Raw genomic sequence first — 23,477 nt, 5'->3', positions numbered from 1 at the left:
TCCCAAGGTTGGTAGCACATTGACGATGTAAGGAATAGTTAATATTTCTTACAGCGTCATTGTCTATGGGTGATGGTGACCACTTACTATCAGGTGGCCCATATGCTCGTCCGCCAACCTGTACCATAAAACAAAAAAAAAAACAAACAAACACGTTTCGATTTAAGCATAAAAGACAAAGTTACTCTTGTATTTATGACATTAGTATTTAGAATAGATATAATCAAATGGGCTGCTACTGCGTATGTCTTGATAGGAAAACCCAATATATATTAGCGATCCTAGATACTCGTAATCTGGTTATCGTAGCTGACGAGTGACGTCTTATTAATTTATGAAACTACACAAATTAAATAATATAATAAGATTTGATGTAATTCAATTTATGAAATATATATTGCTGATTGATAAATGTATTAGCTTCGTCTCCAAATCCATCGTAAAATAGATTATATTTAATAAAGGTAGAATATTTAATTATGATGTCGTCATCACCAATTTTGACCACGGAAGACAATTTCAAGGGAGACCAGCCAAGTACGCAAGCTATATTAGAAAAAAGAAATTTCAAGAAAAAAGGTTTTATTGAGAAGCAGCCTCAACAACAACAACAACAACAGCAGCCTGTAAATTCCCACTGCTGGGCTAAAGGCCTCCTCTCCCTTTGAGGAGAAGGTTTGGAACATATTCCACCACGCTGTTCCAATGCGGGTTGGTGGAATACACATGTGGCAGAATTTCTATGAAATTTGTCACATGCAGGTTTCCTCACGATGTTTTCCTTCACCGCTGAGCACGAGATGAATTATAATGACAAATTAAGCACATGAATCAGTGGTGCTTGCCTGGGTTTGAACCCGCAATCATCGGTTAAGATGCACGCGTTCTAACCACTGGGCCATCTCGACTCCTCAACTAGCAGCCTCAACCTACCCACTAAACCTATGAAGTTCATTCAGAATTAAACTATCATAATTCTAATAAATGAAACCATGAGCTCCATTTAATTGTAATCCTCCGCATCAGAGACTTCGCCGACAACTAATAAAAAGGCGATCCTATCTCACTGATTCAATTTCCAGGAGGAATCGTTGAAAATGGAAATTAATAAAGTCCGGATATCATTGGAACTCTGAGGCTGTTTAACGATCTGGTTATGGCCGGAAGAGAACGGAATTGAATTATCAAGAATATATAGAAATCAGTGAGTTTTATGACCAATCAAAATGCCTTAATGTTGTGTGAAAAACATCAAATTTAACGTCTTTCGAAGATGTGTGAACGCCTATGCGTTGTCCCATTAAAGAGTCTAAACCCGTATAAATAGGTTAAGTAATCAAGGTTGCAAATTTAATTGTATTCGAGAATGTACGTCACAATTTCTAGAATATTCTCTCCTGTGTTTCTTCCAAGATACATAATAATGAAGCGGTCTCCAATAATTTAATTTCTTTTAGAATACTTATTAATGAATCTTTAGGGTTCAGGTTGAAAATAACAAAAGCCTTGAAGCCTATGAATTGTACTTATAAACATTACTTGCAAAATTGACCCACAGATACATACATACATTCATATATCCAGATTTTAACCTGTAATCTTGATTACGATAGACGTGATCTTTCAGCTTGGAAATCTTGGCATTGTAATAATAAAACTCTTTATATAAATGCGCTGACTGATTTATACGCGTTAAATAACAATATAGATTCGAGGGTCTTTGAAGTTTTTTATGTAGATTTTAACGAGTTTGCCAAAGCAGGTGTAAAATCGAACGAAATGAATTCAGCTTACATTGTAGTGATTGATCAAACGATGTCGATTCAATCTATTTATTTAACCGACTAAAAAATAAGGATGTTTTATTAAATTACAAAAAAAATTTTCAACTCTTACTTTCTAAAATAATATATATAGTATTAACAAATATCTTCCAAAAAAAATCAAATTCATTAAAAATAAAGAAACATTTTTTTATACTCAAACTCAAAATTATCATCAGCCTGTACTAGTCCACTGCTGGGCATAGGCCTCCACCATGGCGCACTACTGAGTCTGATCTTTAGCCCTTGTTTTCCAATTCCTACAAGCCACCTTTCGTAACTTAAAATCCCTTACTCAATATAGAATCATAACACTTACTAATTGATAATCAATTTAAACACTGCACCTGATCTGTGAAGAACCGGCGAAGGAAACTAGCGGGTCTTTCTTTGACAATTATTATTAAAATATAATCAATATGAAAAGAAATATCCAGGAGGCGATCGTTTCATTCCCAAGGTGCTATGAATCATAAACTAATTGGCATAACCTTTGGGATATAAGCGTCCCTCATCATTTTTTTTTAAATTAGCAACAGGAGCACTTTGAACGCTGCTTTCTTTCTTTCGTATATAACATATTTAAATTTATCGTTTTATTATTCTTTACCTCTAAGATTATTTATCATACGAGATAAATAATAATAATAAAAGTTAAATGTGTTGTATACATAAACTATTTATTATAGTTGGAAATGGGGAGATCTCAGATTCTCGTGTGGGTAGGTAAAATAGGAATTCTTAGTATTTTTGTGTTCCTGTACGAACGGTGAGCCAGATTAACTTCAGGCACAAGGTACATAGCATCTTCGGTTCTAAGGCTAGCGTTACATAGCGACATAATTCATGCTTAATAGTTCTTTCAGCGCCAACGTCAGGAGTTCCTGATTATCGGTGCAATTAAAAAAAAGATAGAATAACGCAACAAATAGGCTATACTACTCATGACGATACCTCAATGCTGGGTTCAGTTGCTGACGGTATACGAAAAGTATGAAATGAAAATTACCTCATCAGTCTGGAAAACAAAATAGGCTATTTGACTGGTTTTTAAAATCCATTTTATATTATTTAGTAGAATTTAAGGAACCCAGTAAAAGTTGATTTTTTTTAGTTCTAGTACATATTTACCGAAAAATATCATATTAAAAATTCCATAATTAAATAGCGCGAAAAAGCGCGCTACATGGACAATATGGCGCTGCAATGGGGTCGATGACGTCACTTTCTTGTATTTTAATCTGTGGTACATATAGGAGAAAAGCAAGATTAACAATAAAGTGACTTCATTATAAGTCTGGCCGATCAGGAGCGCTTTCACGTGACAAACGTTTGAAAAAATGCATTTTTATTTATGAATTTTTAAATAAATTTCAACTTTTGTTAGTAAATAACCATTTTTAAACTCATAATATACACTGATTACAATAATTCACAATTTATTTTTCGCATTGTCAAATAGCCTATTGCTATATTATTTTGCGTCATGTATTCTATTAATAAAAGAAATCATAAAGTCATAAAAAAATTTAAACAAGGAAAATAACAAATACGTGACTGTGATCATTTTAACTTCATTTACCTTTGTGTTCCATAAATGGAATTTGTTTTATTTTCTAACACAGTGGCACCAAATTTCTTTATTTAAATCTAACAAGCATTAAATTTTCGGTTCAGTAATAAACTTTATTCAAGTAGGCTTTTACAAGCAAGCACTTTTGAATCGCCATCTAACAATTAAGTAAAGCTACCACCGGTTCGGAAAGTAGATTCTACGGACAAGAACCGGCTAGAAATTCAGTAGTTACTCTTTTTTAACATGAAAAAACACAGTCATTTTAGTTATATTATGCAAACGTTACTTCAATACTTAAGAAGGAAGAAGAGGCTTTAACCCAGCAATGGGAAAATTACAGGCTGTTACTTTACTTTTTTTACAAACTTTACCAACATAATAACACAATTATTAATTACATGTTTCTGCTTTTGCTACTGCAAATCAAAAGTTACTTTGTTTTAAAGTAAAATTCCTAATAGGTACGTACGCATACAACTAAGAGCAATGGCCAAAAAAATAAATTGACTATTGAGGAGACAAAACAGTTTTGTAAGCCCGCGGTATTATACGATTCCATGATAAAAATAGAAAATAAATTCTTAGCCGACACCCAAATGAGACGCACTGGCTGAAATTAAATATGAAATTGTTTTTTTTTTTTGTGTTAAAAGGTTTTATATCCTCTAAAATGACAAGACCAGAGAATGTGTAACTAACAATGTGTTTTAATTGTATTATAATTATTCAATAAATCTAAAGATGTTTTGGTGGGATTGTGATTTACTTTTAACGAATGGAACAAACACGGACTTGTAATCACAGTCACTGTAGTTGTAATTCAAAATAAAAAATATACTTTATTTAAGTAGACTTTTACAAGCAAGTTTGAATCGTCTTAAAACAACTATATATAGTGAAGTTACCAGCGGTTCGGAAAGCAGATTGTACCAAGAAGAACCGGCAAGAAAATAAATACCCTAGTTACTCTTTTTCAATTTCATTAAAAAAAACAGTCATTTTAGTTAATTTACAATTATATATGCATTTAATATATAGTGTCTGGAAGTCAATAAGTATTAATTCCATGCCATTTTTATCGTTCTTGCCTTTTACCCATGTATTTTTTTCAAATGATTTAAATAACGTGCTTAGATATATTGTATGTAGGTACGTATATAACAATATCTGTATATATGTTTATGTTTGCCACCCGAGTTCTCCTTCTCTTACGTTCACGGCGTTCAATGTGTCCCTTTTAAATAATTAATCTCCTTAAAAAATAAAGGTTCTCACAATGCCTGTCACACCTAGGTACTAGGTACCTATGCAAGGATTGAATCTTATGTAAAATATTAGCAAAAGTATGATATTTTACAACCCAGCAATTCTTCGGTCGGGTATGCCCATAAATTATCCTACCAGATCAATTAATTCAATAATAACATACAAAAATACAACTAGGTATACGTTTCAACTAAATGGAACATGACATTTTAATTTTGTATGATAAAATCTTGTAAGGGATATAGGGACGAAAATAATCCCTTACTATCTGTATCTAACGTTTGCCTTAGTATCGAAAAATAATCAATATTTGTGTTCTTACTTTGAAATTAAACATAAAATATTGTAATAAGTAAGTATTATAAGGCTGTAAGTAAGTATATATAGGTAGTTATCTAAGGATATGGAATTTAAAAAAAGAAGGTTAACTTTTTAAAAGCCGTTTGTACAGGAGCCATTGAAGTAGGGTACTCTCTCGAGTCGATGATTCATCAAATAACAAAGTTATTGAATGCCACGTCTACGTCTGAGAAGGGATTTCGCCCCCTTCGAAACTTCTTGTCGCCAAGTTACATATAAAATTGCTTTCAATTGAAAGAAAACTCTTGTGTTAAACCTTGCAAACTTTTCATCCACTTAAGGTCTATAATAAAACGTTTGAAAACGATACGGAAGGCTCGAATCATTTTTATTAAGTTAACAAACTAGACGAGTATTTTTATTTTAAATGTAGTTTAAGTTTTGGTCAATGTTCAAAATTTAATTAAAATATAATAGTTTAAGAAAATATACAAAATGAACCAAGATTACTTCCTAATTAAATTAAGATATTTTCTAATAATAATAAAATATTATTATATATAGTCTATTCCAATCAAAGTAGGAATTAAGATGTTAAAACCATAGATTAACTTATTTCGTACAATTCACGAATAACTTAGTTATTCGAATCCTGAACATCTAAGATTTACACTTAATCTATTTTAATTTTACTATCAAAATTCTCGCTGAGTTTCTTTCGCCGGTTCTTCTCAGGTCAGGGTATTTTCTTTTCCGAACCGGTGGTACTGTTTCAATTGACTATCAATAAGAAAGTGTAATACTTCTATATGGAATAAAGCAGTTTGAGTTTGACGTTAAAAACGCCAATTTTTCGCAAATCCGTAATGAATAGAGTAAATAATAAAGCTCTCGACCAAAATTGCGTCAATTTGCTGTCAAATTTTGTTTATTTGGTTTTTCTTCTCTTATAGCTGAAATAACGTGTAAGCTGTTGCAATCCTCAGTTTCAGTTACAAGCGTAAACTTCATTCTCCATTTCTTATATAAGCTATCAAACTTCATTCAAATCTGTCTAGTTATTTCCGTTTCTCGAAACAAGACAGCATGCTAGCGTTACAAAATCCCTTTTCAACGTCAGTAAAATACCACTTTTTTACGAAACAATGACTGAAAGAAACGTTTGATTTTTATAATCCTCTTGTAATAGAAAACAGAATGATAAGATCACTTTAATACATTCTTGATATTGTCAAAAACATTCCTTTTGTTTATGGAATAGGTTTGCGGACGAGCATATGAGCCACCTGTAAAAAATATTGACTATTCCTTACATCGTCAATTTGCCACCAACCTTGGGATATAAGATGCTATGCCTTGTGCCTGTAGTTACACTGGCTCACTCACACTTCAAACCAGAACACAACAATACTGCGTACTGTTGTTTTTCCTGGCTATATTGCGTTGTTTTGCTAAGAATTTTTTTTAGGTAAATTATTCACATAAATATTATAAATTATCAGGTCGCGACCTTATTCAACATGAGGTTTTAAAAAGACACGCCTACTCATACTTGAATTATGTGGTGAAATGAGTCCAAGTCATGTCTATTAAAAAAGTCTTAATATTCATTATTCAAGTAAGCTCCTCTAAATACCCTCATTTTGAAAATTTTAAAAATGGAATAACATGCAAATCAAATACTGGTGAAGAATCACAATTCTACCGAGGAGATTTGGCAAAAAAAATGGGTAGTAACTTATTACATCAATTTACATTATTTTTGCTACATAAGTATAATCATATGGGCTACCTAGATGTTAAGTGATCACCACTGGCATTGGCTAACAATACCTTACATCACAAATGCTACACCAATCTTAGGAACACAGATGTTGAGTCCCTTGTGCCAGTAATAACATGGTTCATTAAACCGGAACATATAACATTACAAAGTACAAAGTACTTGGTGGTAAAATATATATTGAATATGTAGTACCTACCCCGGCGGCAGACATGCACAAAATGCGACCAAAAAAATTTGTTCATTGAATACAATTCAATTATTATTTACCCTGCATGATATTCAGCTAATAATACGATTTTTCCAAGTAAACAACAAAAGCCGTTTTTATCAATGTACTGAAGTGAAATTTACATCTTATAACAGATCATGTTAAAATATCTTCAGAATTATACCTTAACAAGTAATTTGTTAAAAAATTAGACTGACTCCTAAATTAGAAACAGTAAGTTTAATGAAACTTACACTGTTCTCTGGGTTGAAGTGCACCTAACTTAAATAAAAATTGGTCATCTCAATATGACGTATAGTTTTCGAGAAATTAGAGGACAAATATATAACACACTCACGAAAGTAAGCAGACGTACTTGGGAGCTAAAATGGATCATCATACTAAGTAATAATTCAATTCAAAAAATGTTCCATACATACATATATGTCGAATTGATAACCTCAATTCGAAAAAAGAAAAATTGGCTTAATAAACCTATTATATCAACTATAATATTAACTAAGATTAGTCCAGCTGTTCCCGTGACTTCTTCACCGTTCAATTTAATTAGGTATGCCGTAAAATATACCTGATTGCGAGAAATACTTAGCCCCTGATTACCTGTAAGGATATCTATTTCCATCGCGACAAGTTCAACAGCTTATCGTAATGAAGTAACAAATAGACAAACTCAAACTCAAATAACTTTATTCAATATAGAAGTATTACACTTTCTTATTGATGGTCAATTGAAACACTACCACCGGTTCGGAAAAGAAAATACCCTGGCCTGAGAAGAACCGGCATAAGAAACACAGCGGGCTTTTGTTTTTATTTTTTGTCTCATATATTATATAAACAATATAATATGAAATGAAATAGCCAGGAGGCGATCGTTTCATTCCCAAGGTGTGCTACATTTTCGTTCTACATTTACATTCGAATGACGGACAGTTACATTCGAATTTATAATATTAGTCAAGAAAATTCCACTTCCTGTTTTGAGTTGGGATTCCACCGTAAAAAAATCTGGACAATTTTAATACCAAATTGCTTTCTAATCTATTCAGCCATTACGACGCGATGTGACTTACTTACAAATAACTAAATGATAAATCCCGGCTGTTTGAATGGAATGGATTCAATTTCAAATTTAAGAATAAATAAAACCTCTTTTGTGTTTAATTAAATCAATATTAATTTGTATACAAAAAAAATACATTATGGAGATTGAAATAAATTTGTAAATTTGACTTATTCATTATCCTTGCTACTATATTATAATAGCAATGATTTTTCTACCTATGAAATAATTCAACATTTATTTTACAATTAAATATATTTTTGTTACTATTAAATAATAAATTGAAATGAAATAAATACTTACAATAATTCGCACAATATAACACACGCGTATCGAACTTTTCGCGATCTCAAGTCGATTATAAGCTAAGGGTAGCAAACGTCCACCCTCCACGCTCACCCGAGACCGTCTGACGCATCCCCGGCAGGGGTGATTCCACAAGATCAGATTAACATATGGAAAGTGAAAACGTGCTAATAGTAGCTTATTCGAATACACTTATGTTTCCATTATTAGTTTAGGTGTTGCTATTGTTTAAACAATGTTAAAATTAACTGCATATAAATTTCTTACTGCTAGACTTATCTTCTCTCTTTTGAAGTGATGTTCTGTCCACAACAATGTTTCAATGTGTGGTGGATTTAAAATAGTATATAATTGGTGTTTAATCTATATAGGTATACATATAAGAGCTAAGTTTCACTTATTAATTAATCATTAAATCTCAGAAACTATAACACCTACAAAATTTAAATTTAGACAGGTAAGTAGGTTCCTTTAAGTGAATGCTATATATTTCGGATTTTCCGAAAGTCCACAACTAATCAGGTAAAACGGGGTTGGAAGTTTGCGTTTTATACAATTTCGTATAATTTTATTTAAGTACCAACCATGATTAATTTTTCATACAATATCGAATGAATCTACTACTAAAATAAACATTGAGTTAAAAAAATAAAGGTCAATGAACCTCTGTCAAAATGAAATAAAAAAAAAATCGATATTTAATTACAAGTTTGCGAGGAATACTTAGATCCTAAGCTAAGCGATTAGCGGAACAGCTTGTAACATCTGCGTCACAACTTAAGAGCCTCTGGGTACAAGATGTACCTGTCAAAATTCAAGACCCTTTACTGATGAATTAAGTGGTTATCTTTCACTTAGAATAAAATTAACTTGCCTCAAATAACTTACCTGTTTCACATTATTATAACTTAATACAAAATATTTACTCGGTCGGGATTATAAGTAATAAGTTAAGAACCTGTGTTTTACGGTTATTTTTATATAGTGACCAATAGCTTTTGACGGCTTCACGGAAAAAAATACTTCTAGTAGAAGTATTTTTTTACAGACGGCTTCACGGAAAAAAATACTTCTACTAGAAGTATTTTATAAGTAAGTGTAAGTGTAACCATTTATACGTAAGTACTTTTAAAATATTTGACGACCTTCGTGGTCGAGTGGTGTGTACACCGGTTTTCTAGGGTACGCCACTCCGAGGTCCCGAGTTCGATTCCCGGCCGAGTCGATATAGATTATCATTAGTTTTTTATGTTGTCTTGGGTCTGGGTGTTTGTGGTACCTTCGTTACTTCTGATTTTCCATAACACAAGTGTTTTAGCCACTTACATTAGGATCAATATTTATTTATTTATTTATTTATTTAATGGTGTTAGCAATATATTATGTTATATAAGCATTGCCATGTTTACTAATAAAGGGACACATGTCTGGGGACACTGTCGAGGGGCCTCGAAAGGCTTATAGAGTATTTTTTTGTTAATGGAGGTGTAGTGTAAGGACCACATATTTTGTTGTGACCCATGGGGCCCGGTTGGGCTAATACGGCTCTGAATATAAGGCACGTGACTGACCGATAAGGTGTGATGACCTATTATTTTTAAGAACCGGATTTCCATCTTGCTATTCCAGGCCTTTGGCCTCAAGTCGTGCTTTTTAAGTGAATCAAAATTTCACGTTTGATAAATCTATAAACTTTTTATGTTCCATACTTAATGTGGGTACCGAGTGATTTATAAAATTTCTTAAATAATGCTTATATAGTAAGACATCCAATAGAAATTAACGTTTCAAATTTAAGTTATAATTGTTGTACAATATGGTACCCACTTTAATATATTTCCTGTAAAATTTCTATGCAACCAAAATAATACACCGCATTGCCATTTCTCAATTTAACCAACACCTGTTCGTAAAATAGAGAAATGGCTTGTTGCAAGTACAAGCTTCAGTTGTTATCAAGAATATTACATAGAACTTCAAAGCAATACTGCATATTCTCGCAACGGTACATCAATCTGTAAGCCCACGGGTAAAGCTACGACACCCTGAGGGGTTCGGAGAAAACCGACAATTGTTCACATAGTATTGACAACTCGTATTTTGACTCGTTGACGAAACATTTTGAAATGTTACTTTTGCCTATTGCGATAGACAATGCAATAATTTATTTATCTACTTTTATGTTCCTTTACAAATTCGATGGTTATGCAAATATAAAATAATTAATACAATTGAAGGAAAAACGATACATGCTATATTAAAAATTCTGTTATTCTAAGCTGGTCGAATACTCACCGTTTATTGCTGTAATGAAAAACAAAATTATGACATAGTTATTCTGTAAACCTGCTTTTTGTTTCTTAATTTTTTTTTATCTTGTTATTTACTGTTTTTATTCTATAACTATTGACACCGTAACTATTGTACGGATAAATTCAGTAGGATTTTTGTTACATCGTTCTAAGAACTGTATTTAATACAGTAGAATATAAATAAAATAATAAAAAATAGACTGGTGTACAATTTATTTGTTTATTTATTCACTCACAATGTCCAGCTTTAATTTATTATCAGCGTGCATTTGAAGAATAAGTCCATTCGTGCTTACAAAATATCCTAATGTACGTGAGACGACTAAAAGTAAGGAATACAAATTAGGTAATAATTGTTGAGTTTAATTTATTTGAAACTAGTTATTTCCCGCAGTTTCGCTCGCGATTTAGACAATTGGTAGTCATGTCTTAGGTAAAAAAAACGTAGCGTATGTCCTTCCTTGTCGCTCAACTTTGCTTCACACCAAATTTTCATCATAATGGCTTGGTCGTGAAAGAGCGAAAGACAGATAAAGTTACTTTCACATATATAATATTAATATAGATTAAATAATTTAATTTGTAAAGGCATTTCGTGAGTTATACATTTATTTTTATTCGATTCAAATAATAGAAATTCAAACAAATTAAAAAAAAAAGACAAAAATTGTAGCGCGTTTTCATAGTGATGACTGTAATTGTTGCCATTTCAAAAAGCTACAATTTAATGGACGGGAAAATATTGAACAAAAAATTACAGGCTACTGGTTCGAATCAAGTTTCTAAAATAAACAACTGTCGAACTATTGTAAAATTGTACAGAGTATAAAAAATTCTGTTGTATGATTTTAATGTTCATATTTACACTAAATTAGCACATATATACTTACACGTACATAGATATATAGATATGTATGTATGTGTAGTGTAATTTCAGTAGTTCCGGATGGCCAATATAATATTATCGTTTTACAATGATAATCAAATATCTCTATCTTTTATTACAATGCCACGCTACCGCTCAATTTTCTAATGACAGTTCAATCATATTTAAAATAAGAAATAGTGTTACATGCCAGTATTAAATGCTATGCCATATTAAATAATATTAATTACAGGTTAACAAATTATTGATCAATTAATTACAATAATAATTGTATATAATAAAGTAAATTCAATAGCCCCTGCTATATTCATAATATACAATAATAATGTGATATAAATTATGATATAGAATCAAATGTCATAACACCGTATTGAAGGCTAGGGTTACTCTAAAGCATTAGTTAAATTATTAATATACCTAATTGTTTCAAAAATAGAACGTCGTTTAGCAAAGAAACCGCTTTTAGTGTACTTTTTTCTTATAGTATTACATGTTTTTCATACAGTATTGTTACAAAATGAAGTCGTAAAATAATTGCTTAATACAAATTAGTATGATATGAGGTCTTTTACTTAATAGGAAAAAAAGTCAAATAAACAACATTAGACGGCAAATTGACGCGATGTCATTCGTCAAATTCTAAATTAATATTGTTGGAATAAACAAGCAACATTTGCGTCAAGTGACACAACTTACCTTAAAAAAAAGGCGGGAGATTCATGGCTGACACATTATTACGGTGTAATGTGATTATTGATGGTTATTTTTGTTGTATACTAAATGTTTTCTTTTGTGGTATATTGACTGGTTTTGTAAATTTAATGATAATTGCCTTAGAGGTTAGCCTGCGTTTAATATATATTTTTATAACCAGAAGTTATAAAAATATATATTAATCATAAACTTACAGTAGTGTACGACTTCGCTGTTTTGTTAGAAATTCTCATGAAATAAATAAATCTAAGGTTTTATTCATCCTTTTTCCTACTTCAAGCTATTTTTGGAATACGTTATAGTTCGATAATTGGTCCTTATGAATAAGAAACAAAACCCTCGAAATTCGTTCCAAGAACAACCCACGTACCTTTTACATATATAATAATAATAATTATATTTTTTTAATATACCAATAGATACATTTAAAAAAAAACTACACAAATAATCGTGAACTTTCCCTTCTTGAAAACTAGATTAGACATAAACTTAAAAAAAAAAACAAATAATGCTTTAAGTTGAATCGGTACTTTGAACAACAAGTTCCTAAGGATTTACCTATTTCATTCATTCATAAGTAACACTTAGCTACGTACTTATAAAAGTGAAAACCTTATTACAATCTTAGTTTTAAGTTTTAAAATTTTATTTTCAAATATTTGTGTGTGTTTTGTGTATGTGTGAGTATGAGCAACTTGATGGTAAGTGGTCACCATCACCCATAGACAATGAGACTGTAAGAAATATTAACTATTCCTTACATCATCAATGCGCCACCAACCTTGGGAACTAAGTTGCTATGTCCCCTGTACTTTCACGGGCTCACTCACCCTACAAACCGGGACACAACAATACTGCGTACTGTTATTTAGCGGTAGAATATCTGACGAGTGGGTAGTACCTACCCAGGCTGGCTTGCACAAAGCCCTATCACTAAGTAAAAACATTACAACAACAACAGCTATTTTCCTCGCTATTCCTACTGGGGTGAAAATTGTCCATTTTAGATTTATCCAGTTCGTATGTAGTTAAAAGTACAAACCTTGTCATCACCTGTAGCTGTTTCTATCATTATCTTACATACGTTACAATAGTTATATCGACATTTGGACGATGATGGTCTTAAGCTTAACTTAATACTTACTAAAACCTGATATATAAAATGTTATATAATATTTGCTCCCTCATTAACTTAATTCCGAACACGTGTAATAATTATCCGAAGGGTTGCTTTGCTTTAATAGTTTACGTCCGCAACTTAGAACGAGAACAGCTTGGACATGACATCGACTTATTATATCGCATTATAATATTATAGAGCTCGAAATCCTCTCACGAGAGGTGAGAACGCGTTTTTATTGCTGTTATTTCTAATTTTTTAATTGATTTTATCAATAATTAAATAAATATGAGACAACATCACATACATTACTCTGATCCCAATGTAAGTAGCTAAAGCCGGTGTCAGCCACGGTGCATTTGCTCCAACAATCAAATGAAAAAAGCGATACGAGCCCCTTGATTGATTCAGTATATTGTTGTATAAAAGGTAATTTGTAAAAAACATGTTTTTTGATAGATATACTGTAGGGTTTTCTTGGCTGACACCGACTTCAAATATAGCAATAATTATAACTATATTATATAATCGTAAATCGACTTTTAAGTAGTCTAATATTTTTTATTTCATTTTACTTAGGACTCTAAAAAATATGTTGAATACGCAATTATTTTAAAAATAATTGCGTATTCAACATATTTTAAAATACTTCAAAAAGGAGGAGGTTATCAATTCGTCTGTATTTTTTTTTATGTTTGTTACCTCATAACTTTTCACTGGGTGGACCGATTTTTTTTTTTTAAATATGTTGAATACGTAATTATTTTTAAAATAATGATGAGTTATGAGGTAACAAACATAAAAAAAAATACAGACGAATTGATAACCTCCTCCTTTTTGAAGTCGGTTGAAAACTAATGATAATCTACATCGACTCAGCCGGGAATCGAACCCAGGAGCTCGGAGTGGTGTACCCATGAATACCGGTGTACACACCACTAGACCACGGAGGACATGTATATTATGAAGCATCCTGTTAAAAAAATTGACAAATAGCGAAAAAAAATATATCAATATTTATGGTATAGCTGTGATAGCAACTGTGAATGTGTAGGTACTTTTGTGTATATATATATATATATAAAATATTAAAAAAAAAAAATTTGCACTACTTATTCTCTTTCTATTTTAGACGACATTGTCATATTATTTCAGCTCCTTTTTTGTATTTTTTATTACCTAAGAATTTTTAATTAACCATTTTATTATTGTCATTTAATTATCCTCAAACGTTAAATATTCCTTTGTTGTTATACATAATATTATAAAGCAAAGCAAATTCGTTTTTAGTGAGTGTCCCACAAAACCTCTCGTTTTATTTTTACCTCCTCACAATGTCTGTTAAATATTATAAATTTTTAAAGTATGTGATTTGGTGATCGTTAAGTAATTAATACATATACAATAATTATTATTACATTATTTAAAAATATCTAGGGAAGCAATGCATGACATTTCTAATCCAATCTCTTAAGTTAACTACGCATATAATAATTCCGTAAGGGTTGCTCTATCTTATAATTTGACGGACAATATTTACATAGGGTTTATGGTGATACAAGGTAAACTAGGGGATAACTTCTATATCTATTCTATAATGTTAGGTATAGTACATAATGTACGTTACCTTTCCACTTTTGCTATAATAATATTATATTATAAAAATATTGGTGGTAGGGCTTTATGCAAGCTCGACTAGGTGTACTCGTATTCCCCTTCGTCAGACACTCTATTGCCAAACATTAATGCTTAGAATTGTTGTTTCGGTTTAAAGAGTGAGTAAGCGCCAGTAAATTACATTTTCAGCCGACTTCAAAAAGGAGGAGGTTAACAATTCGTCTGTATTTTTTTTCGCTTAAAATCTTAGCACCCAAAGTGGCGCATTGGCGAGGTAAGGAATTATTAATATTTATAACTGAGATAGTGTTTATTGGCGGTGACTATTTACCATCAGGTGGCACATTTGCCGGTCCAACGATATAAAAAACTATACATTATTGTGATGGCCCAGTGGTTAGAACGCGTGCATCTTAACCGATGATTGCGGGTTCAAACTCAGGCAAGCACCGCTGTTTCATGTGCTTATTTTGTCTTTATAATTCATCTCGTGCTCAGCGGTGAAGGAAAACATCGTGAGGAAACCTGCATGTGAAAAATTTCATAGAATTCTGCCACATGTGCATTCACAGCGTGGTGGAATATGTTCCAAACCTTCTCCTCAAAGGGAGAGGAGGCCTGTAGCCCAGCAGTGGGAATTTACAGGTAGTAGTTGTTATTGTTATCGTGTACATTATTTGGTAGTTCTTTTTTTGAACTTACAATATACAAATTAACAACACACTACACCTGTTCGCTTTTTCTAGATAATCAAAGTTACCGTTAATTTGATTAATTCAGTGTGTAAGACTTACTAACAAATCGAGTTGCCTGTTTGATTCTAGCGCCCCGAGAAAACTCTCTGAACACTCTCCCACAAAGTCTGTACGATTAACGTGATGATTAATCGAAATAGTTTATTTTTTTTAAATTTAAATTATGAAGGCATATGTGCCAAGTGTCAGTATCACCATTGAAAACTGCAATATGTTTAATGTTTGTATGTAAAAAAAAACTTTAAACAGTTATTTAAACACGCAAGATTGTATGTTCCTTTTTTCAAATAAGTAGTGAAACCAGAAAATAAATATTTTAAATTAAACTGTTTATCTGTGTAGGCATTGCCCGGATTGACAATTATTCGTGTTTTTTTTTTTAATGATTTTTCAACACTAAAAACAAACTACCATAGCAGCAAGTAACTGAAATATTTCATTACGTATTAATTTAAAAAACTGTCAAATTTTATCGTCATCCTAATCTAACTTCCAAAATGGGACATTCCGTAAAAGCTAATACTCGCAAAATGATAAAATGTCATAAAATTTTATATCTTACTTTGCATTTCCTTTAATAGGGTCTCGGCCGGAAAATTAGTGCGGCGAACGTTTGGCGTGGGACTGCTCGCCCGGAAACCACTCCGATCCTCTGCAGCTCATTGAAATCATTATCTTTCTTCATTTCCAAATAACCACAATGTATCAAATTATAGTTAATCAGTGATGTGTTTAAATAATGCATTATTGATTTGAAATTCGAATACAGAATACGCATAATTGTTTTATTAATCTGTTCACCCAAATCGAACTTTGTATAATAATTTTTTTTTTTAATATCTTTTGAGTTGTTTTTAAACAAGTCTCTAAATAAGGATTAATATGGATTTTTTTAATACTAATTACTATATTTCATTTTACTTTCAATAGTAATCGGTTTATAACATGCAAATTCAATAATTATAGTGGTATAAAGAATATTAGAATAGAAACTTTTTTAATATATCTTTATTTAGAAGCTAAAATAAAATTGAAAATGGATAAAATTATTTTTAAGTTTATTGTGTGTTTGTTATTAATATTATCAAGAACCCATCATAGCTATGTTGCATAAGAATGAAAAGATTAGATAGTATATTATTTTGAAGAATAAAGGATTTACGAATACTTAAAATGTGAGTATGGAAAACAAATTTATCTACAGAAAAAAGTAATTTCAACTTTACTACAGATATTACCCTATTAAAATATTTATAAAAGTCTATTTAAATACGCTAGAACGGTCCACGTTTTGATAACGTCAAAATAAAGATTAAGCTATCGACATCTATGTGATATTCAATAAACTCGCCTATGTTTTTCACATCACACCATTTAAAAGAAATCAATGATTGTAGTAGCGCAAAAGTAAATAATAATATATCGTATAATGTCGTCGTTTTATTTAAATATAGAAAACATTATCTTATTTTATCTTTAAAGTTTTGTGGTCAGATTAAAAATCAGGCCTTTTATTTAGAAAACGAAGTCTATAGAATCTCTGTTTGCTGGACAAGCATGGCTGGAAGAAAATAAACACAGTAAAAATAGACCGCTTCAAAGTCAAACGTAACGTCAATATACAGTCGCGTGTATTGGTAACTTTTGTATTTTAATTTATTATATTTTTAAATCTATTGTACCTTGTTGTAATGAATGTCAGTGATATATTAACAGCTTGGAATTATTTATATATCCGTACAAGAAATAGTTTTATTATGAGTTACGATTCTCCCGATGGCCTGCTCTGCCAGCTTCGACAAACCTTTTTCAGTAAGTATATATAATATTATACAATAGAAATTACAGAAGACATATCGTAGCAAGTGATAGATCAATAGTTAGACACTATAATACGAAATTTAATTGCACGAGATATATAGCTTACATATTGTTTATCCAATTTGTCCATTTAAGTAGTACATTAAGTTGATATGATAAATTATTTTAATGAACAGATATTTTGGATAACGTCAACTTAAAATACATATATTTTGATGAAGCAATTTATAGGTCGAGTGTCGATTCTTGAATTGAGTTTAACCACCTATAACTACCTATAAAAATAATCAGTGAATCTACGTCAAGAAAATGCTGCCAAAGAAAAAACTTTTTTTCAGTGCGAATCGAGTTTTATAGCACTACGGAAACTAATATTGTACTACTACTAGAAATTAATATTGTATGTATTTATTAAAAAAATAACCCAGTTTAATAAGTATTTTTTTAAAAATTATTTCCATGAATTTAAAACAACATCTATTTTATCGCTACTACAGAAATATTTATATTTTTTACGGATATGTGATGTAGTTGATAGAAATTTAAGCATTTTTTTCAAATACAAATTGTCTATGATTCTACAAACATTAATTGACACTTGTGTTGTCAAGTAAATTGACATTCAGTTTAAGTGAAAATGGAAGCGAGTGTGTTATGTGAGACTCCCGGGTGCAAGTCACTTGCTATGCTACAATGCCCAACATGTATTAAACTGGGTATACAGGGTTCTTTCTTCTGCAATCAGGAATGTTTCAAGAAGTCGTGGAAATCACATAAAATCATACATTCGTTAGCGAGTGAGTGTTTATAGGTTATGTTTGAATGAGTTTTCGTAGAATGTTTCATTATGATTTTGTTATAGAGGGTGAGAGTACAGATGGACCTGGAGTGGAATACAATCCTTGGCCATCTTATTCATTTTCTGGTAAGCTGAGGCCGTTTCCTCTGGGAGCGAAACGAACGGTGCCGGCTCATATAGGCCGCCCGGATTATGCCGATCACCCTACCGGTTTCCCGGCTTCAGAAAATGCAGCAAAAGGTTCTGGGCAGATAAAAGTGCTCGATGATGAGGAAATAGAGGGAATGCGAGTCTCTTGCCGTCTGGGCAGAGAAGTTTTAGATGAAGCTGCTAAGTAAGACTTATATTTAAATTTTGCTATGAAGCACTAATCATTTTAATATTCTATAGACATTATACAAAATACAAAAAACATAATATGGACAAACTTTTTTTTATAATTATTGAAATACAAAGTACTATTAAATGATTGTTATATTCTTATTGGAATGATATCTAGTAAAAGTCTGGCAGCTGTTGATTATCTATTAATTTATATTCTATAATCACTTTTCTATTTAAGTATGTTTTATAAAAAGTTAAATGAAAACTCTTTGTAGTTAATATTTTTTAAATAATACCATTTCTATTTTTGTGTATACTAAGAATTAAATCTGTATTAAAGTCATATAAATGAGAGTTATTAAATGACAAACTACTGATGGCTGTAGTATGTAATCAACAAATGGTAATAATAGTTATTCAAAGGAAAAAACTTAATTGAAATGGTAGCAACACCAAATACATAAGCAATGTTCAAATAGTTTTGATCACATAATAAGTAACCATTTTTTTATTTACAGGGTGTGTGACGTCGGCGTTACTACTGATGAAATTGACCGGGTTGTGCATGAAGCCTGTATTGAAAGGGAGTGCTACCCGAGCCCTCTAAATTATCACAATTTCCCAAAAAGTTGCTGTACATCAGTGAATGAGGTTATATGTCACGGCATACCAGATGCACGTCCTTTAGAGGTATGTATATAAGTAAATGCAGTCCAGTCAGACCACGACTGAATCTCATTTGACATTGTTTATACTCGATTTGTCTCTATTTTTAACATGCTTAGTAGTAGAAACTATTGTGTTGGAACTAAAAACATTTGAACAGCCGAAAGTAGTCCTCAACAGTAAGAAAGCCTTAGTAATGCTACTATAGATATTAACAGATTTACAATGAATAAAAATTATATATAATTCTGTACTAAGTTGCCAAAGATTTATATTGAATCAGGATAAAGATTTAAAAAAATTTAATAATAATTTATTAAAAAATTGTAATGCAAAAACAATATTTTGTAATGAATATATTAATATTAATTTTTTCTCCCAAATCATAAATAATCATAATTTGTTAGATCATGGGTCGGGTGTATGCTTCCTATATAATCACTATGCACATATAGAGTTATACACTTGCTAGTATTTACGTCTTTGTTCTAATATGTAATTATTAATTCTTTCAATGTGATGTTTTATAGGATGGTGACATATGTAATGTAGATGTGACAGTCTATCACAGAGGTTTCCACGGTGATTTAAATGAGACATTCTTTGTTGGTAATGTTCCGGAATCAACTAGAAAACTTGTACAAATTACATATGAGTGCTTACAAAAGGCGATAGAGATTGTTAAACCAGGCGAGAAGTATAGAGAAATTGGGAATGTCATACAGAAGCACGCACAGGCTAATCGCCTGAGTGTAGTTAGATCATACTGTGGTCATGGAATCCATAGATTATTTCATACAGCGCCCAATGTGCCTCATTATGCAAGTAAGTGATTTGTCTTTGATAGATTTTTTTTTTTTAAGTTATAGGTTGGCAGACGAGCATTTGGGCCACCTGATGGTAAGTGGTCACCATCATCCATAGACAATGACGCTGACGTACGTACCAAGACGGGCTAGCACAAAGCCCTACCACCAAGTAATTTAAAATATTTGCTGTACAGATTATTAAAGTAATCCTATTTTAATAAAACTTTGAGTGCATTATTACAATTTTACCTATAATACATTACATTTTTATAATAGATGAGATCTATAATTTTTTATATATATTGTAGTCAGTGGTTAATTCAAGCAATTTGATTCACAGAGAACAAAGCAGTGGGTGTAATGAAGCCAGGACATTGTTTCACAATAGAGCCGATGATTAATGAAGGTGGCTGGCGTGATGAGCAGTGGCCAGATCACTGGACTGCTGTTACTGCTGACGGCTCAAGATCTGCACAGGTAAGACTTAGCAAATTTACAACTCTTATACCTCTATATAATTACATTAGGTTAATAATTTATAGTTAGTATTGCTTGATGTTCAAAATATATTATATAAATCTTTTGTTTATATATATTTATGTTGTATATTATGCTATAATATTTACATAGTTGAGAGAAAATTAGTCAAAATCTTTCTTTACAAGTTTTGTAGACTTCATGAAAGGTAAAAGAAAGGTTAGTGGGGATATTTATCTATTTTTACCATAGATAATACCATATATTCATAACTTTAGTTTGATCCTCAACTAGTATAAATCTTAATAAATGATATTTCATTCATTAAAATAGCAAGTAAGCCAAAACTGACTCAACAGACACTCTTCTGAGAGACAAAGTCAAAGATAAAAATACATATCATAGTTCCTGAGGTTGAGGGCACATCATTGATATGAGGAATGATTAGTATTTTTTACAGTACTCATATCTATGGGAAGTGGAGACCACTTATTATTAGGTGGCCGAATTACCAGTCTGCTTAGCTATGGCATAAAAAATATATACCGCAAAGTATACTTCGAGATTAAAGGGTCTTACTGTCAATTCAGATAGCAAAAAAAATGATATAAATAAATATTATGGGATAATATAATTTTATTCGTGGGCCAATGACAAAACTAGCTAGAATAATAAGCATAATTAATCTTTTAATTATTATTATAAGTGTTTGTTTTCTTTTACAGTTTGAACAAACTTTATTAGTGACGGAGACTGGTTGCGACATACTTACACAGCGGGCATCCGGACGTCCTTGGTTCATGGACCAGCTTGAAAAATTCAAGTAGATAATATTAGGCACAACATCCACTGAGGTGAAATATTCACAACTGTTGTTTGATAAAATTCTATACTTGTATTCTCTGTTTATACATGAACAGTTCAACACCGCAGAACCCTCTAACCCCTTTTATGATATTAAGTGTCATTAATGGTATAGGATTCATCTGAAAATCTTAAGTTAATTAACATTATATATTATGCTCTTAGTACCGTCCGCAAAATAATACCATATGCCAAAAATGTCAATTTACAATAGTTTAAGTAAAAAGCCAAATGTAATGTACTCAGTGGATGAATATGAAATATGTTTGGAATGTTAGGGAGTGGTTTCGTTGATTTTTGAATAAAACATCACGTCGGTGAAATCTTATGTCTTTCAATGAGTTGTGTTCATTATTACTAAATCCAGCTTTTTTTTTAACTCGGCTGTATAAGATAATACAACTAACATAGTAATAAAAAGTAGTTTTGATTTACCGTTGGCCAATAATAATTAATTCGATTAATAATAACAATGAGCTTACTTCCTGTGAATATTTGTCGATTAAACTTAGACTGATCATCCTTAATAGACAGTTTTTATTAGCTTTTGGTAACGGTTATTGGTCGATAAAAATGTGTATTAAATAAAATGATTACTCCTAAAACATGTAAGTACATAATGTTGTGGCGTGCATGTTTATACATGCATCTAAATAAAGAATTATTACAGACATTGCATAAATTCAATCAGCAATTTTAATACTCTAACTTTTACATAGAATATATCAGTTTTACGAGTAACATTGTAATGACCTAAGTCATAATCATCATCAATCATAATATCGAACAAAAATAATTCCACTTGAATTCAATTTAATTCAAGATGGCGGAGAACGCGGAAGATTTTGTTCGCTATTTTGAATTTAAAACACCAAATCTCCCGCGCTGACAGGATTATTTTCAAGTCTTTAATTAAACCTAAACTGTGTTTATAATGTAGTAAATTGAATTGATTCGAATTTTAAAATTATATGGAAAATTATTTGGAAAGCCCTATAGGGAGAACTTTCGGTACTAGGTGTTTTAAAGTTCTATTTAAACCCAAATGACAATAATACTAACTATAACAAATTTATACGATTCATTCAATAAACATAATATGGTTTTAATAGATAAGGTTTATTTATATGATATATATAAATTTCAATAAAATAAATGATGATCGTTTTTTTATGAAAATTCAAGGCTGTAAGGATTTCAACTTTGACTGATATTGTATTTATTTGAAAAAAAAAAATTGTGTTTATTGTGTTCCGAAATTCAAACTGATTTCAGATGCACGCCATTGCATATAATATTGATTTTGATGAATTTTATAACCTTATACTAATTCATTTTTTTTAATTGCTAGTATGCAGTTGGATGAATAATAATGTTCCTTAAAGTTATTTTTTAATAAAAAAAATATAAGTGACCAAAGTTTTTAAAGACCTAACTAAAGACATCGTATCTTATTCCTTTATAAATTTAAGAATGAACGAATGCTCATAATACAACATTTTCAGCTATACATCTCTCTATTTCGAATTCAGTATTTTTAAATGTAAAGGATGCGTCACAATAGACATGTTTTCTGAAATATTTTTTTTATAATTTGTGATAGCTCTATGAAATGAAATAAATTTTTATTCGATATTTAATTAGTTTTATTTAGTACATTTGGCATTTAACAACATAAATTAATAAATTAGTTAGTGTAATAATCTAAATGCAAAATATAAGTTAAGAACCTAAACACATTATTGAAATATATTTACAATTAAAATTAATCGTCCCTACAAATGTATTTTAAAACTAGAAATCTATTGGTATAATTTTCAGGGTTTTTTTATATTGAATCACTTTATCCATGTGGTCGATCTAAATTAAAAAAAAAAAAAAAAACGACAATGACATTTACCTATTCTGCCAAAAAGGGCGCCAAATATCTTGTTTCTATGCGAAGACTGGTGACAAAAAAAAAC

General features: G+C 30.9%; 1 protein-coding gene across 1 annotated transcript; it reads left to right on the top strand.

The window, feature by feature from the left end:
• Nucleotides 1–18,180: 18,180 nt before the first annotated feature.
• On the top strand, nucleotides 18,181–23,148 carry LOC124532358 (methionine aminopeptidase 1). The gene is made up of 6 exons (XM_047107245.1): nucleotides 18,181–18,371; nucleotides 18,437–18,707; nucleotides 19,216–19,387; nucleotides 19,894–20,188; nucleotides 20,513–20,649; nucleotides 21,375–23,148. Exons 1-6 carry the CDS (start codon nucleotides 18,212–18,214, stop codon nucleotides 21,474–21,476), a joined length of 1,137 nt encoding a protein of 378 aa, XP_046963201.1. The 5' UTR covers nucleotides 18,181–18,211; the 3' UTR covers nucleotides 21,477–23,148.
• Nucleotides 23,149–23,477: the final 329 nt, after the last annotated feature.

This window comes from Vanessa cardui, chromosome 9 (genome assembly GCF_905220365.1).
Source record: "Vanessa cardui chromosome 9, ilVanCard2.1, whole genome shotgun sequence".
NCBI classification, from domain to species: Eukaryota; Metazoa; Arthropoda; class Insecta; order Lepidoptera; family Nymphalidae; genus Vanessa; species Vanessa cardui.
The sequence above is the reverse complement of the archived record's forward strand: the minus strand, read 5'-3'. Positions and strand labels throughout refer to the sequence as shown.